Here is a 17,804-nt window from a genome sequence, read left to right on the forward strand (position 1 = left end):
CTAAACTGTTTTTATAACTAAGCACGAACATAGGGGGAAGCCCATGCTTGTGTTAATTGGTAAATTAATATTAATTGCACCCTTCCTAAACTACAGCTTATACTCTACTTTCAGACCTCCAGCTCGACTATTCATTAACAGATGAGTTTTGCAAGAATCACTTCTTAGTGGGACTGCTCCTACGGGAGGTAGGAAATGCATTACAAGAATTCAGAGACATCCGGCAGATTGCAATTAGTGTGCTCAAGAATTTGATGATAAAGCATTCTTTTGATGACAGATATGCTTCCAGGGTAAGTTTACTGCTACTTCAACAATTAGGAAGTTAAAAAGTTTAGGTATGTACTTTTTCAGGTTTTATGGATGGGAAAATACTGTTAATTTGCATATGAAGTATCAACAAAAAATAAGTATATCTACAGTGATAAAGTTAGTATATAGCTGATAGATATTGATTTAAACATAGGGTTCTGAAAACTGATTTGTGTTTTCATTTTTAACTATGAAAAAATATACTTACTAAAAGAACTGCGTGTTACATTTAAACAAATTATAAATGTAGACAAATGTAGTCAGATTTTCTTATTTACTCAAAATAATTGCTTTTTAACTTATTTATTTGTAGTGATTATTAACCATTATTAATATTCAACTATTTTTGACTAGTCCTTCTATGATCTATTAGAAGGACAACTAGTTAATATAAGTAGAATTGCCAAATATGACTTTGGAGTTTCCTGGTTTTTCTAAATTTTGAGGGTCTTGTGTTGCAGTGAAGCCTCCATGATTTTGTAATTGCAGTTCTGATGGACTTCTTAACTTTGCATAGTTTTTAGTTTGACCCTTCCCGTGTATTTAGTTTCAAGTATGTATCATTTTGTTCTCCAGTGGCATGTTGAAATAGTAAGGAAACAAATTCCTTGACCTATAAATTTTAATTGCAGCATTCATTGTTGAATAATAAATATTTAGTGGTCAACATTGTATATCTGTATACTAATGAATACATGTTCTAGACCAGCAGTCCCCAAGCTTTTGAAGGTTGTGGACAGGGAGCTGGGGATAGGAGCAGGGCCACGGCTGAGGGCAGGGATGGGAGCAGAGCTCTAGCGAGCCTGCGGTGGGGGCCACCAGCCAGGTCTTCAGCCAAGAGTAGCTCTCTCCTCCTAGCCCTGTCCCCAGTCTCAGCCCCAGCCCTGGAATGGAGCAGCAGCCAAGGCTTAGGGGTAGGGGCAGGAGTAGGACCCAGATTGGAGCGCACTGAGGCTGAGGACAGGGCCAAGCCCAAGGCCAGGAGCCAGGGACATGGCTGGGGGTGGGACTGGAGCAGAACTGGGGACAGGGAGGAGCTGGGTGGCACCCCTTCCTTGCCCCCCGTGGGGACTGGCCCAGGCCATTCCATGGCCCCCAGAAGTTCCTCCACGCCCTTCTTGGGTGTGTGCCCCACAGTTTGGGGACCTCTGTTCTAGACCCTGATTTAGCATATCTTTCCCATTGCTGAACATTGGGTTCTGTAGTTTGGGGAAGAATGGTGGAAGAAACATTTGCATTAATGGGACTGTTTGTTTATTTCTTAAATCACTGGTTTCGTTATTTGTTTGTTAACAAGAACCGTGAATCTTTGTTCAGAGCCATCAAGCAAGAATAGCCACTTTGTATCTGCCAGTTTTCGGACTACTGCTAGAAAATGTCCAACGAATCAATGTCAAGGACGTGTCACCTTTTCCTGTTAATCCTTCCAGCAGCGTAAGTGAGCCTGTTTATTATTTGACATTCAGAGTCATTTTTGGCAGAATATATTCAATAATGTGCATATAGCATGCTGAATGCTGTGGACCTGATCCTTGGGTCCAACCAAGGTGCACTTAAATCACCATTGTATTTCATATATTCTGGGATCAGGAGCAGGCTGACTCAGTCTGGAGCATAAATTAGACCAGCCTTATGGCTACTCTATCTAAAATAAGCTTGTAATGACCCCATGCGGACTCTTATTACACCAAGGATAGCCAGAGCAGAAGAGACCTCAAGCTACATCCCCACCTCATTTATGTCAGAATGACAAAGTGCCATTTATGTCAAAGTACAAAGTAGTAGTAATGGTTTGTGTGTGCCCATATATCTATATCTATCTATATATGTTAATATTTGCTTTTTATAGACCGTATTGGTCATGTTCTGTATTTTGCTCACTCCAAATTTCCATAAAAATTTATTAGACTTTTAGGTGCACAGGAAATGCGGCATATATATGTTCATTTCTTTAAAAAAAAAAAAAAAAAATCAATTGCCTGTTTACAGGTGCACACAAAAAAACATTAAAAGAACATTAAGGTACAAAGTCAGACTTTGAAATTAGGTAATGCCAGAATTATGGTTGTCTGTGCTGTCTTAATTAGGCCCTCTTTTGCATGTGCATTATGATTAGGATCCTATATAAATGTCAATTTCACAGAAAGCATGGAAATCATGAAAATGACCCCAAATCGTGATCATTTAGACATTTTCCTTTTTTAAAAAAGTATTTACAACAAAGTCTTTAATACAAAAAAAAATTACCTTCTCTACTTTTTTTTTCAGAAATTGGGCATTACTGTTTGAGCTGTCCTGCTAACTATATCAATAGCTTGTATTTTTGCTGTTATTGACTCTGATCTTCCTAGCATTAACATATGTACTTAACATGCTTGAAATCAATGGGGCTACTCAACTACATAAAGTTAATCACATACCTAAATATTAGGAGTACTAGGGCTTTAGTTTTTAAAATGGAGACAAAGACAGGAGTCTTTGTTGGTACTCAGCAGACAGCTGATGTCAGTGGAATCTTTTATTATCTAATTCAGTCAAATGACATAAAAATTACCAAGTAAAACAAAAAAGAAGTTCACAGTATGTTTTCAGAAGGAGAAATTTCTGGATGTTGTAAACAGAAGTAAGGCAAGTCTAAATAAAGTCCATGTTAAAAAGTATATGCCCAATTGTGGGCAATATTGAACTAAACATATTGACATGTTAGAGGTAACCTTAGGTATCCTGTGTTTGTTTCAGTGAGTTGCAGCAAATACTTTGATGTCACCCTTGATTTTAAAAACATCAGATATCACATTCCTGCATAGAGAGAGAGAAAGAGATGTAATATGCGCGCACACTAATTTTGAAATGTCACAAAATGTACATTATAATCATTTATTTATTTCTTTTCTAAACAGAGTGCAAAAGATGAACCACTTAGTATGCCAGCTGCAAATCCTTTAGTAACACCACAGAAGTCAGGAAACACTTTGGATAACAGCCTCCACAAAGATCTGTTTGGTGTTATCTCCGGCATTGGTAATACATTCTTTTTTAAAATTCTGACTCGTTTTCTCTTGTTTCTTTACTAAAAACCCGTTAAGTCTTAGTGTCATCACATTTTGAAAACATGTACTATGAAAACATTTAATCATTCGAGTCAAGTGAGAGTTCCTTTCTTGGATGAAACTCAGATGAACTGCCAGTCATGAAAGTGACAATGTGAAGGACATCACTTCAACCTGTTGTCCTTTGGGGATGTTTCTGAGCCTGGAGGGCAGGCAAAAATGTATGAATATAGATCCATTCTGGTATAGCCATATCTCTGCCAATTCAGTGTAGCTTATTTATATTTATAGCAGGGCTGTCAAGCGATTAAAAAAATTAATCGTCCTTAATTGCACTGTTAAACAACAACAGAATACTATTTATTTAAATATTTTTGAATATTTTCTACATTTTCAAATACGATTTCAATTGCAACACAGAATACTAAGTGTACACTGCTCACTTTATATTTATTGTTTTTACAAATATTTGCACTGTAAAAAAACAAAAGAAATAGTATTTTTCAATTCACCTAATACAAGTACTGTAGTGCAATCTCTTTATGATGAAAGTTGAACTTACAAATATAGAATTATGTACAAAAAATAGCTGCATTCAAACATAAAACAATGTAAAACTTTAGAGCCTGCAAGTCCACTCAGTCCTATTTCTTGTTCAGGCAATCATTCAGACAAACAAGCTTGTTTACATTTTCAGGAGATAATGCTGCCTGCGTCTTGTTCACAATGTCACCTGAAAGTGAGAACAGGCATTCGCATGGTGCTGGCATCGCAAGATATTTACATGCCAGATGTGCTAAAGATTAATATGTCCACTATTCCAGGGGACGTGCGTCCATGCTGATGACAGGTTCTGCTTAATAACAATCCAAAGCAGTGTGGTCCGAAGCATGTTCATTTTCATCATCTGAGTCAGATGCCACCAGCAGAAGGTTGATTTTCTTGTTTGGTGGTTCGAGTTTTGTAGTTTCCTTATCAGAGTTTTGCTCTTTTAAGACTTCAGAAAGCATGCTCTACACCTCATCCCTCTCAGATTTTAGAAGGCACTTCAGGTTCTTAAACCTTGGGTCATGTGCTGTAGCTATATTTAGAAATCTCACATTAGTACTTTCTTTGCCTTTTATCAAATGTGCCTAAATGGATTTGGAATTTTTGGCACCTAAACCATCAGTTCTTGTGTGCATCTCTTTTTTTATGCTGCTAAAGATTAAAGAGAAAGCAACACTGAGTCTTGCCCCTTCCTGGGGATGGGGTACCAAATCCCCACTTTTGGGAGATAATGATAGAAAACAATAATTTAGATGAAAGCAGCAAAGAGTCCTGTGGCACCTGATAGACTAACAGTTGTATTGGAGCATGAGCTTTTGTGGGTGAATATCCACTTAGTCGGATGCATTTAGATGAATTGCTACTGGTTAGCGCCCACAATTTTTTCCTATTCTATGTGCTGTAGGTGTATTTTCTGGCTCCCCACAGCTAGTTACAGATTATTTTGGGAATCATAGAATCAAATTGTTAAAAGGGACCACCATGATCATCTAGTCTAATCCGCTGCCAAGATGCAGGATTTACTGTATCTAAGCCATCCAAGATATGACTATCCAGCCTCCTTCTGAAATCTTCAGTGAAGAAGCTACCACAACCTCCCAAGGGAGTCTGTTCCATTCTCCTGCTGTTCTTAATCTGCTATGCTGCAGTTTGAATCCATTGGATCTTGTCTTGCCCTCTGTGGAAGAAGAGAACAACTTTTATCCATCTTTTTTATGGCAGTGTAGACGAGTGGACTCACCCCTGCCGCCCCTCCTGCTGGTGACTTCTGGGAATTAGCTCGATTCAGCTCCAGAGCATCCTCTGCAGGCTGATGATCCGCCTGTCCTCTGGCCCCGTGTCCCTCCCAGGACCCAGTGCCCTTTTACCTGGGGTGCAGCTCTCTAGCAGTAATCCCCTCAGTCTTAGGGTCTCCCCTTCCTGGGGGACCCCTCACCCACTATCCCCACCTTGCCTCAGTATATGGCTACTGTCAGTCATTGCCTAGCCCCTGTGCCTTGGGGCAGACTGCAGTATCAGCCCTACTCATCACTGGCAAGGAGGGTTTGAACCTGCTGCCTTGACCTACCCCTGGGCTGCCCTCTGCAACCCCCAGTACCCCTTGGCCTTCTGCTAGGCCACAGCCTGGGGCTTTCCAGGCTAGAGCTCCCCAGCTCCTCAGCCTATCCCCAGCCCTGCTCCACTCTAGGTACCTTATCTCCAGCTCCCTGCAGCTAGAGAGAGAGTGTTGTCTGCCCCTGGCTTCTCTGCCTTTATAGGGCCAGCTGAGTCTGTTTGGGACATGGCCTCAGCTGCAGCCACTTCCCCCAACCAGCCCAGCCTAAAAGCTGCTTTCTTCAGCCACAGCACCCTCCCAGGGCTGTTTTTTCCCCTTCAGAGAAGGAGTGGGGGTCCACCCCGCTACAGGCAGCCTGTCAAAATCTGAAGACTGCTATCATATCCCCCCACTTAATCTCCTCTTTTCCAAACTCAACATGCCCAGTTCCTGATATGACTTGCATTCCATCCCTTAGATTGTATTTGTTGCTCACCTCTGGATCCTTTCCAGTTTCTCTATATCCTTTCTATACATTGTTGACCAAAACTGGACACAGGCCTAACCAGCGCCAAGTAGAGTGGTTCTGTCACCTACTGTGACTTGCATGCTAGTCCACTGTTAATGCAACCTAACATTGCATTTGCTTTTCTTGCAACAGTATCACACTGTTGACTCATATTTAGCTTGTGGTCCACTACAACTCCTAGATCCATCTCAGCAGTACTGCTGCCAAGCCAGTTATCCCCATTCTACATTTGTTACTTTGGTTTTTCTTCCCTAAGTATAGCACTTTACATTGTCTTGAATTTCATGTTGTTGTCTGTATCCCGTTTCTCCAATTTATCAAGATCCTTCTGAATTTTAGGTCTATCCTCCGAAGTATTGGCTACCCCACTAGCTTTGTGTCATCTGCAGACTTGATCAGTATGCTCTCTACACCTACATCCAGGTCATTAATAAAGATTTTAAATAACACCAGACCCAGAACAGATCCCTGTGGAACCCCACTTGAGACTTCCTTCCAATCCAACCTTATTCCATTAATAGCTACTCTTCCTTTGTGGTTGTTTAACCAATTATGTATCCTCTTAATGGTAGTCCTGTCGAACCCACATTTCTCCAGATTACTTATCAGAATGTTATGTGGGACTGCGTCAAAGCCTTGCTGAAGTCCAGGTATATTATGTCCTCCGCAGTCCCCCTATCTACAAGATTAGTTACCCTGTCAAAGAAGGAAATCAAGCTGATTTTGGCATGATTTATTCTTGGTAAATCCATGCTGGCTGCTAGTGACGCCTTCATCTTCCAGGTATTTGCAAATTTAATGTTCTATACATTGTGTACTGGCTTCCCAGATATCGAAGTCAGGTTGACTGGTCTATAGTTTCCCAGCTTCTCCTTTTCCCCCTTTTAAAAGACAGGCACTATGTTAGACCCTCTCCAGACTTCTGGGATTTTTCCTGTCATCCATGAGTTTGTAAATATCTCGGTGGCTCCGATATTTCTTCAGCTAATTCCTTCAGTACCCTTGGATCACTGGTATCCAACCCCACTGATTTGAATTCATGCAAATTAGTCAGAAGATCTCTGACATGTTTACTTATCCTGATCTGCATCCCTTCCCCGTTATTGTCTATGGTAACTTCAATAGTCATCTGGTCACATTTTTTGTGAGAAGACTGAAGCAAAGTAGGCATTGGGCAGCTCTGCCTTCCGATCATCTGCCATTACCAGGCCACATTCTCCAATGAGCAGCAGACCCACACTGTCCTTAAGTTTTCTTTTTGGTCTGACATATTTGAAGAACCCCATTTCGTTGTCTCAGCTATAACTCATTCTATGCCTTAGCTTTCCTGATTTTGTCCCTACACACTGCTGCTATTCCCATGTATACTTCCTTGATGACATGCCCCTCCTTCCATTTGTTTTTATGTATTCCTTTTGATTTTTAGATAGCTAAAAAGCTCCTTGTGCGGCCACTTTGGCCTCCTGTGGCTCTTTTTATCTTTCCTCTGCATCAGAATAGCTTGATGTTGAGCCTCTGGTATTCTCCTGGGGGAATTCTGCACCACTTTGCATGCGCAGATTTCTTTGCTTCCCCACAGAAAAATGACTTTGACAGGGAAGCAAAGACAAACTGCAAGAGCAGTCATGCGCCACTCCCTAGCTGTGCAGGTACATCGTTTTAGGTACCCAGAGCAGCTGGTGGAAAGGAAACTCACTGCAGGGCTGGGGACACCCCAGCCAGTAGCTCCTACCCTAAGGCCTGGTTTACACTGGGGGGCGTCGATCTAAGATACGCAACTTCAGCTCTGAGAATAGTGTAGCTGAAGTTGACGTATCTTAGATTGACTTAGAATCACTTACTTTACATCCTCACAGCCACCACTCCCCTGTCGACTCCGCTTCTGCCTTTCACCGTGGTGGAGTTCTGGAGTCGATAGTAGAGCGATCGGGGATCGATCTATTGCATCTACACTAGATGCGATAAATCAATCCCTGATAGATCCATTACTACCCGCCGATCCGGGTAGACGTACCCTAAGCCGGTATCAGCTGCTAGTCATAAGAATATAAGAACGGTCGTACCGGGTCAGACCAAAGGTCCATCTAGCCCAGTATCTGTCTACCAACAATGGCCAATGCCAGGTGCCCCAGAGGGAGTGCAGCTACAGGCAATGATCAGGCGATCTCTCTCCTGCCATCCATCTCCATCCTCTGACGAACAGAGGCTAGGGACACCATTCTTTACCATTCCTGGCTAATAGCCATTTATGGACTTAGCCACCATGAATTTATCCAGTTCTCTTTTAAACATTGTTATAGTCCCAGCCTTCACAACCTCCTCAGGTAAGGAGTTCCACAAGTTGACTGTGCGCTGTGTGAAGAAGCACTTCCTTTTATTTGTTTTAAACCTGCTACCTATTAATTTCATTTGGTGACCTCTAGTTCTTGTATTATGGGATTAAGTAAATAACTTTTCCTTATCCACTTTCTCCACATCACTCATTATTTTATATACCTCTATCATATCCTCCCTTAGTCTCCTCTCCAAGCTGAAGAGGCCTAGCCTCTTTAATCTTTCCTCATATGGGACCCTCTCCAAACCCCTAATCATTTTAGTTGCCCTTTTCTGAACCTTTTCTAGTGCTAGATATCTTTTTTGAGGTGAGGAGACCACATCTGTACACAGTATTCGAGATGTGGGCGTACCATGGATTTATATAAGGGCAATAATATATTCTCAGTCTTATTCTCTATCCCCTTTTTAATGATTCCTAACATCCTGTTTGCTTTTTTGACCGCCTCTGCACACTGCGTGGACATCTTCAGAGAACTATCCACGATGACGCCAAGATCTTTTTCCTGACTCGTTGTAGCTAAATTAGCCCCCATCATATTGTATGTATAGTTGGGGTTATTTTTTCCAATGTGCATTACTTTACATTTATCCACATTAAATTTCATTTGCCATTTTGTTGCCCAATCACTTAGTTTTGTGAGATCTTTTTGAAGTTCTTCACAATCTGCTTTGGTCTTAACTATCTTGAGTAGTTTAGTATCATCTGCAAACTTTGCCACCTCACTGTTTACCCCTTTCTCCAGATCATTTATGAATAAATTGAATAGGATTGGTCCTAGGACTGACCCTTGGGGAACACCACTAGTTACCCCTCTCCATTCTGAGAATTTACCATTAATTCCTACCCTTTGTTCCCTGTCTTTTAACCAGTTCTCAATCCATGAAAGGACCTTCCCTTTTATCCCATGACAGCTTAATTTACGTAAGAGCCTTTGGTGAGGGACCTTGTCAAAGGCTTTCTGGAAATCTAAGTACACTATGTCCACTGGATCCCCCTTGTCCACATGTTTGTTGACCCCTTCAAAGAACTCTAATAGATTAGTAAGACACGATTTCCCTTTACAGAAACCATGTTGACTATTGCTCAACAGTTTATGTTTTTCTATGTGTCTGACAATTTTATTCTTAACTATTGTTTCGACTAATTTGCCGGTACCGACGTTAGACTTACGGTCTGTAATTGCGGGATCACCTCTAGAGCCCTTTTTAAATATTGGCGTTACATTAGCTAACTTCCAGTCATGGGTACCGAAGCGATTTAAAGGACAGGTTACAAACCTTAGTTAATAGTTCCGCAACTTCACATTTGAGTTCTTTCAGAACTCTTGGGTGAATGCCATCTGGTCCCGGTGACTTGTTAATGTTGAGTTTATCAATTAATTCCAAAACCTCCTCTAGTGACACTTCAATCTGTGACAGTTCCTCAGATTTGTCACCTACAAAAGCCAGGCTCAGGTTTGGGAATCTCCCTAACATCCTCAGCCGTGAAGACTGAAGCAAAGAATCCATTTAGTTTCTCCGCAATGACTTTATCGTCTTTAAGCACTCCTTTTGTATTTCGATCGTCAAGGGGCCCCACTGGTTGTTTAGCAGGCTTCCTGCTTCTGATGTACTTAAAAAACATTTTGTTATTACCTTTGGAGTTTTTGGCTAGCCGTTCTTCAAACTCCTCTTTGGCTTTTCTTATTACACTCTTGCACTTAAGCTGGCAGTGTTTGTGCTCCTTTCTATTTGCCTCACTAGGATTTGACTTCCACTTTTTAAAGGAAGTCTTTTTATCTCTCACTGCTTCTTTTACATGGTTGTTAAGCCACGGTGGCTCTTTTTTAGTTCTTTTACTGTGTTTCTTAATTTGGGGTATACATTGAAGTTGGGCCTCTATTATGGTGTCTTTAAAAAAAGCCCATGCAACTTGCAGGGATTTCACTTTAGTCACTGTACCTTTTAACTTTTGTTTAACTAACCCCCTCATTTTTGTATAGTTCCCCTTTTGAAATTAAATGCCACAGTGTTGGGCTGTTGAGATGTTCTTCCCCCACAGGGATGTTGAATGCTATTGTATTATGGTCACTATTTCCAAGCGGTCCTGCTATAGTTACCTCTTGGACCAGCTCCTGCGCTCCACTCAGGATTAAATCTAGAGTTGCCTCTCCCCTTGTGGGTTCCGTACCAGCTGCTCCATGAAGCAGTCATTTAAAGTATCGAGAAATTTTATCTCTGCATTTCGTCCTGAAGTGAAATGTTCCCAGTCAATATGGGGATAATTGAAATCCCCACTATTATTGGGTTCTTAATTTTGATAGCCTCTCTAATTTCCCTTAGCATTTCATCATCACTATTACTGTCCTGGTCAGGTGGTCGATAATAGATCCCCTAATGTTATATTTTTATTAGAGCATGAAATTCTATCCATAGCAATTCTATGGAACATGTGGATTCGCTTAAGATTTTTTACTTCATTTGAATCTACATTTTCTTTCACATATAGTGCCACTCCCTCCCTGATTGTGTCCATTGATTGCTCTCAGTCACCAGGTTTCTGTGATGCCTATTTATATCAATATCCTCCTTTATTACAAGGCACTCTACTAGTTCACCCATCTTATTATTTAGACTTCAAGCATTTGTGTACAAGCACTTTAAAAACTTGTCCCTGTTTATTTGTCTGTCCTTTTCTGATGTGCCAGATTCTTTTTTATGTGACTGTTTATCATCTGATCCGGCCCTTACATTATCCTCTTCCGTCCTCTGTTCCTGACTATAACCTATCATCAGACTCTCCCCTAAGAGAAGCCTGTGTCTGTTCCACATACTCCCCTGCAGCAGTTGGCTTTCCATCTGGGCTTTCTCTTCCCCTGCAAGGAGTGGCTGGGGCTGTGTCAGACCCACCCCTAGAAACCTCCCCCTGCTGCAGGAAGTTCAGCATCCTCCCCTGATTCATGCCCCCGTTGCTCCTCAGCTGCAGGGAGAGGGGTCACTATACAGGGAGCTGCTCCCCCATCCGCCCAACCCCCATGCATCTGAACTTCCCATACCCAGACACCCCATACCCAAACCCCACCCCACTGACCCTCAATCCATGCATCTGGAGCCCCTTTGCACCCAGACGCCCTGTCTCCAGACTCCCACGTCTGTACCCAGACCACCTCCCACTGAGCTCCCTGCACTCAAATCCCCACCTTTATGAGCCCCATCCCCTGCATCACGCTGAGCCCCCACATCAAGACCCCCATGCCACTGACCCCCAATTAGCTGCACCCAGATCCCCATCCCACCAAGCCCCATTCCTCCAGCGCTGAGACCCCCAAACTTAGACCCTTCTGCTGAGCCCCAATCACTTTCACCTGGAAGCCTCTGCAGGGTCCCATTGCCCCTGCACTTGGATCCCCCCACACCAGACCCCCCACTGAGCTGCTGTATCCAGATTATCCCACACAGAATCTCTCACCCTACACCTGGATCCTCCTCCCCACCTCCACACTGAGCTCCTCCACACTTGGATCCTGCCCCACACCTGGTAGACCTGGCACAGAGAGGTAGGGCCCCAGGTGTTTCTGGGGCAGGCCCAGGCCTTGTGCTGGGTCAGGGTTGGGTGCAGCCTCACCATTGAGTCCATGTCCCCAGGGTGAGGGGTTGGGAGGCTGCAGGGTGATCTCCCACCTTCAGGCATCCAGTGGCCTGTGCTCCCCACTGCCATGCTGTAGCCTCTGCATTTATTTATTGACAAATAAAACTTGCAGAATTTTGCAGCTTCTAAAAATATTGTGTACAGAATTTTATTTTTTTTGGCACAGAATGCCCTCATGAGTAAGTATTACATCTTTGAAAAACTGCCAGCTTCCTTTGACTACTTTTTTCCCCTAATTGGCCTTTCCATGGGACCTTGCCTAGTATTTCTCTGAGTCAATTAAAATCTGCCTTTCTGAAGTCCAGTGTCCTCGTTTTGCTGTTCTGAGATCATAGGTGCTTTCCCCAATGCTGATGACATACCTTCCCATGCTTTTGCTGCTTAAAATAACCTAATTATAGTAGATCACCCCTATCTTTAGCAACAAGCACTGCCTCTTCTATCCCTAAAAGTGAAGTAAAGAAGAAAGTCAGCATTAATCACAGTGTCCTTTCTCTAAAAGCAGCAAAGAAACCTGTGGAACCTTATAGACTAACAAGACGTTTTGGAGCATGAGCTTTCGTGGGTGAATACCCACTTGGTCGGATGCATGTAGTGGAAATTTCCAGGGGCAGGTATATATATGCTAGCAAGCAAGCTAGAGATAACGAGGTTAGTTCAATCAGGGAGGATGAGGCCCTCTTGAGGTGGGAAAACCCAAGGGAGGAGAAACTGGTTTTGTGGTTGGCAAACCATTCACAGTCTTTGTTTAATCCTGAGCTGATGGTGTCAAATTTGCAGATGAACTGAAGCTCAGCAGTTTCTCTTTGAAGTCTGGTCCTGAAGTTTTTTTGCTGCAGGATGGCCACCTTAAGGTCTGCTATAATGTGGCCAGGGAGGTTGAAGTGCTCTCCTACAGGTTTTTGTATATTGCCATTCCTGATATCTGATTTGTGTCCATTTATCCTTTTCCGTAGTGACTGTCCAGTTTGGCCGATGTACATAGCAGAGGGGCATTGCTGGCATATGATGGCGTATATTACATTGGTGGACGTGCAGGTGAATGAACCAGTGATGGTATGGCTGATCTGGTTAGGTCCTGTGATGGTGTCGCTGGTGTAGATATGTGGGCAGAGTTGGCATCGAGGTTTGTTGCATGGATTGGTTCCTGAGCTAGAGTTACTATGGTACGGTGTGCAGTTGCTGGTGAGAATACGTTTCAGGTTGGCAGGTTGTCTGTGGGCAAGGATTGGCCTGCCACCCAAGACCTGTGAAAGTGTGGGATCATTGTCCAGGATGGGTTGTAGATCCCTGATGATGCGTTGGAGGGGTTTTAGCTGGGGGCTGTATGTGATGGCCAGTGGAGTCCTGTTGGTTTCTTTCTTGGGTTTGTCTTGCAGTAGGAGGCTTCTGGGTACACGTCTGGCTCTGTTGATCTGTTTCCTTAATTCCTTGTGCGGGTATTGTAGTTTTGAGAATGCTTGGTGGAGATTTTGTAGGTGTTGGTCTCTGTCTGAGGGGTTAGAGCAGATGCGGTTGTACCTCAGTGCTTGGCTGTAGACAATGGATCGTGTGATGTGCCCGGGATGGAAGCTGGAGGCATGAAGGTAGGCATAGCGGTCGGTAGGTTTTCGATATAGGGTGGTGTTAATGTGACCATCACTTATTTGCACCGTGGTGTCTAGAAAGTGGACCTCCCGTGTAGATTGGTCCAGGCTGAGGTTGATGGTGGGGTGGAAGTTGTTGAAATCGTGGTGGAATTTTTCTAGAGTCTCCTTCCCATGGGTCCAGATGATGAAGATGTCATCAATGTAGCGTAGGTAGAGAAGGGGCGTGAGTGGACGAGAGCTGAGGAAGCGTTGTTCCAGGTCAGCCATAAAAATATTGGCGTATTGTGGGGCCATGCGGGTGCCCATAGCAGTGCCACTGATCTGGAGGTATATATTGTCATCAAACTTGAAATAGTTGTGTGTGAGTATAAAGGCACAGAGCTCAGCAGCCAGTTGTGCTGTGGCATCATCAGGGATACTGTTCCTAACAGCTTGTATTCCATCTGTGTGTGGGATGTTTGTGTAGAGAGCCTCTACATCCATGGTGGCTAGGATGGTGTTTTCTGGGAGGTGACCAATGCGTTGTAGTTTCCTCAGGAAATCAGTGGTGTCACGGAGATAGCTGGGAGTGCTGGTGGCATAGGGTCTGAGTAGAGAGTCCACATATCCAGACAGTCCTTCAGTGAGATTGCCAATGCCCAAGATGATGGGGCGTCCAGGATTTCCGGGTTTGTGGATCTTGGGTAGTAGATAGAATAACCCTGGTCGGGGCTCTAAGGGTATGTTGATTTGTTCCGGTGTTAGTGTAGGGAGTGTCCTGAGTAGATGGTGCAGTTTCTTAGTGTATTTCTCAGTGGGATTTGAGGGAAGTGGCCTGTAGAATTTGGTATTGGAGAGTTGTCTGGTGGCCTCCAATTTAGATAGTGTCCTTTCTAAATTCTGACTTGGAAAATCATGTTTTACTTACCTGAATTCCTCCTGCAACTGGATATACTCTTCCTCAACTTCTGCACTAAACTGACTTGTTGTGTTGCTATTAAACAGCTGTTGCATGTCACTGGTGAATGAAGAGATTGTGTGTGGAAAGAGAAAAAAGAATGTCTGTTAAGTGAGATGGATCCTTCACGATAAAAATTGCTATGTAAAAATAATAATTTGTTTTTATTTATTGGTAACTATGCACTCAAGTAATGGGTGACATGGCTAAACTGCTAAATTATTCATCTCTTAAATACTACTTTGATCATTTTTCTACATGCCCCATGCAGAGTCTTTCAGCCAGCAGTGTCCATTGGAGGCTGCATATGCACCCTGCATCTAGGGTGACCAGATGTCCCGATTTTATAGGGACAGTCCTGTTTTTTGGGTCTTTTTCTTATATAGGTTCCTATTACCCGCCATCCCGTAGCCTGATTTTTCCCATTTGCTGTCTGGTCACCCTACCTGCATCTCCTTGTCCCACTTTCTGGGGAGAGGGGTAATAAAGGACAGAACTGTATGGTGGTTGGGGCTGTTCCTCCTTACTGCCAGATGCAGTGAGATGGAGCAACACTGTGTCCATCTGCTTCCCTGATGTATCATAAGTAGTATTAGATTTTTAGTTAGTGTTAGTTTTAGTAGTTTTTTAAAGTTGTATTTCTTTCAATCTGTTGGCCAAAAAAAAAAATAATCTAATTTAGAAAACTAGATCTGTTTTTGACACTTCCCTTATCATACCTCAAGATTCCCCACAATCTAATATAAACTTGGTCTTCCTGAAGTGGCTCTTCTTACAGATATCCTTTGTGGTTTAACCATACTTTTTCTAACTTAACTCAGGGATTGAAAAATCTCTCTGTTCACTTGGTCCCAGACTATCAAAGTTTGCTGCTCCTGAAAACAATTGTTTTAATTCACCTCCTGCCAGCTTGCAAGATATTTATGATACATTTTAGCTTTGTTAACATCTCAGTTGCTCTACAAAAGAAATCTAATACAGATCTGCTCTGATTCCTTCTCCCAGAAGTGTTGATGTTGTGACTTTGTATGCAAGACTGCACCTTTGCCCCCTTTAGGGGTGGTTAAGACCAGTTTATTACCCAGTCAGATACACACTATGCCTTCCTGTAGTGATACTTGCAGAGGTGCTGGCATCTCTTTATTGGTGGGTGGACTCATCTTTGTGTGTGCCAGTGAGTTTTTTCATCCAGTTTCTCCATCAGACTACTCTAAAGGATGCATCCAAGCAATGATGGAGTTCAAACGTAGGCAAATTTCAGGCCCGCAGGAGGAATTTCACTTAAACATATTGCACTTAAGAGCCATTCTTCTAGCTTGCAAAGTGTGTCTGTCTGTGTTCCAGAACACCGCTCTTCAGATCCTAACAGATAATAGGACAGCAATGTATTATATACACATTTGGAGGTTGCAAGATCTTCCCCTCTATTGGGAATAAATTTTCATGTGGAATGGTGTAATCGTCATATCAACCTGTTTGCATTTTGTCGAGCAGGTGTCCAGGACAATTTAGCAGATTACTGGAGCAGGAAAGACCCCATCTCCAATGAACGGGAGCTAAAAAACTCTATTCTGAATTCAGTGTTTCAGGATTAGGGAGTTCCCTCAATGGACGTATTTGCCACATATGATAAGAAATATCCCATATATTGCTCACCAGGAGGAATGAGTCCAAAGTCCGTTGCAGATGCAAATCTGATTCTGTGGGATCAAAACGTGCTATATGCCTTCCTCATTTCTCCTCATCCTGTTAATCCTCAGAGTACTCAGCAAAGTTTGTCAGGACAAGGCTCAGGACAAGCTTCTACTTGGGCCCATCAGTTTTGGTTTCCCGATCTGATTCAGCTTTCAATTTGTCCATCTTTGGTTCCCCATCCTTCCAAATATCCTTTCATAAAATCACAACCTAGTACTGGACCCAGACCCAAAAACTCTGCACTTGACAGCATGGAGGCTAGCTGGCTGACTCTGCTTGAGGAGAACTGCTCACTGGCTATTCAAGTTTGTATTCCTACTAGGAAAGCCTCTACAAGACAGGTGTGTATATCTGTATATATAAAGTGGAGGCATTTTTTAGTATGATCTAGTCAGACAACTATCCAGTCAGAGAACTCTTCTGTCTGAACTATTTTAGACAATCTATTATCCTTGAAACATTGTGTTTTCTCAGTTCTGTTAAGGTGCATTTAGCAGCTGTTTATGGGTTTTTTCATTGCTCGGTTAAGTGGCTAATCAGGTGTATTTTTTGTTTTTGTTCTTTTTAACTGTTAACTCTACAGTTAACTCTACAGTTTCCAAGCTCTTAAAGGAATTTACACTGTTAAAGATTCCTTTCCTTCCTTGTGCTTGAATATGGTATTGTCTTCAATAGAGCCTTCTTTCTAACCTTTAACATGTTCTTTGTAACACTTTTCTATAAAGATGGAATTTTTAGTGGCTGTCACTTCAGCGTGTAGCCTGTTGGAGTTGCAGACCAGGTCTACATTACACATCTATATCAGTATAACTGCATCGCTCAGGGAAGTGAAAAATCCACACCTCCTGAGTAACACAGGTACACTGAGCTTAACCCTCCATGTAGACAGCGCTATGTCCACAGGGAAGCTTCTCCTGTGAACATAGCTACTACCTTTCGGAGAGATGGATTAACTGTGCCAGTGGGAGAAGCTTTCTCATTGGCATAGGAGCATCCTCACTTAAAAACAGCAGTGCAGCTACTCCGATGCAGCTACGTCCCTGTAGTGCTGTACATGAAGACAAGTCCACAAGTTTTGATGGCTGGGTCTCCGTATATGGTTGTCTATAAGGACAGAATTATGCTTAGGTCACATCCAAAATTTCTGTGTTAAGGTTTCTTATATTGTGAAACAGTTTCCCCTTCCCTTTTGAGTTAGGGTGCAATCTGCAGGGCTCAAACAACCTCTCTCAGGATGTGTTAGAAGTGCTCCTGTCTTGGAGCTCTGTAGAGCGCCTACATGGCATTCTACTTATATATTTTACTAACACAGCTTCTAGATCAGATGCTCAGTTTGGCAGGGCTGTCTTGCAGTCATTTTTTAGATAGGACCCTTGTCAACCACTTACCTGAGAAGTAACTGGTAGTCAGTCTGTGTGGACGAATGCTCAGAGAAGAAAGAGATTACTTAGTTCATGGTAACTGGAGTTCTTTGAGATTCCTTTGTCCACATGGATCATATTATGACTCTTCTTCCCCACTGGAGTCCTCCTTCTGGATTTCAGTATTGGTGAAGGAACCAAGAGGCATTTGGGGTACTCCACTCTTTATGCCCATGGGGTGCGGGGGCAGGAGGGTATGCAGGCCAAATGTGCAGCCACTCAC

At 42.8% G+C, this 17,804-nt stretch overlaps 1 protein-coding gene across 16 annotated transcripts in view; it reads left to right on the top strand.

Annotated features, from left to right (window-relative positions):
• DOCK9 (dedicator of cytokinesis 9) overlaps positions 1-17,804 on the top strand; it is a 334,214-nt gene that overhangs the window by 218,694 nt on the left and 97,716 nt on the right. For all 16 annotated transcript variants that reach the window (XM_075061515.1, XM_032771458.2, XM_075061519.1 and 13 more), the window contains exons 31-33: positions 115-293; positions 1,630-1,746; positions 3,213-3,333. In XM_075061515.1, coding sequence (XP_074917616.1) covers positions 115-293; positions 1,630-1,746; positions 3,213-3,333 — 417 coding nt within the window. The remainder of the gene's footprint in view (positions 1-114; positions 294-1,629; positions 1,747-3,212; positions 3,334-17,804) is intronic.

Source organism: Chelonoidis abingdonii, chromosome 1 (genome assembly GCF_003597395.2).
Source record: "Chelonoidis abingdonii isolate Lonesome George chromosome 1, CheloAbing_2.0, whole genome shotgun sequence".
Classification (NCBI taxonomy): Eukaryota; Metazoa; Chordata; order Testudines; family Testudinidae; genus Chelonoidis; species Chelonoidis abingdonii.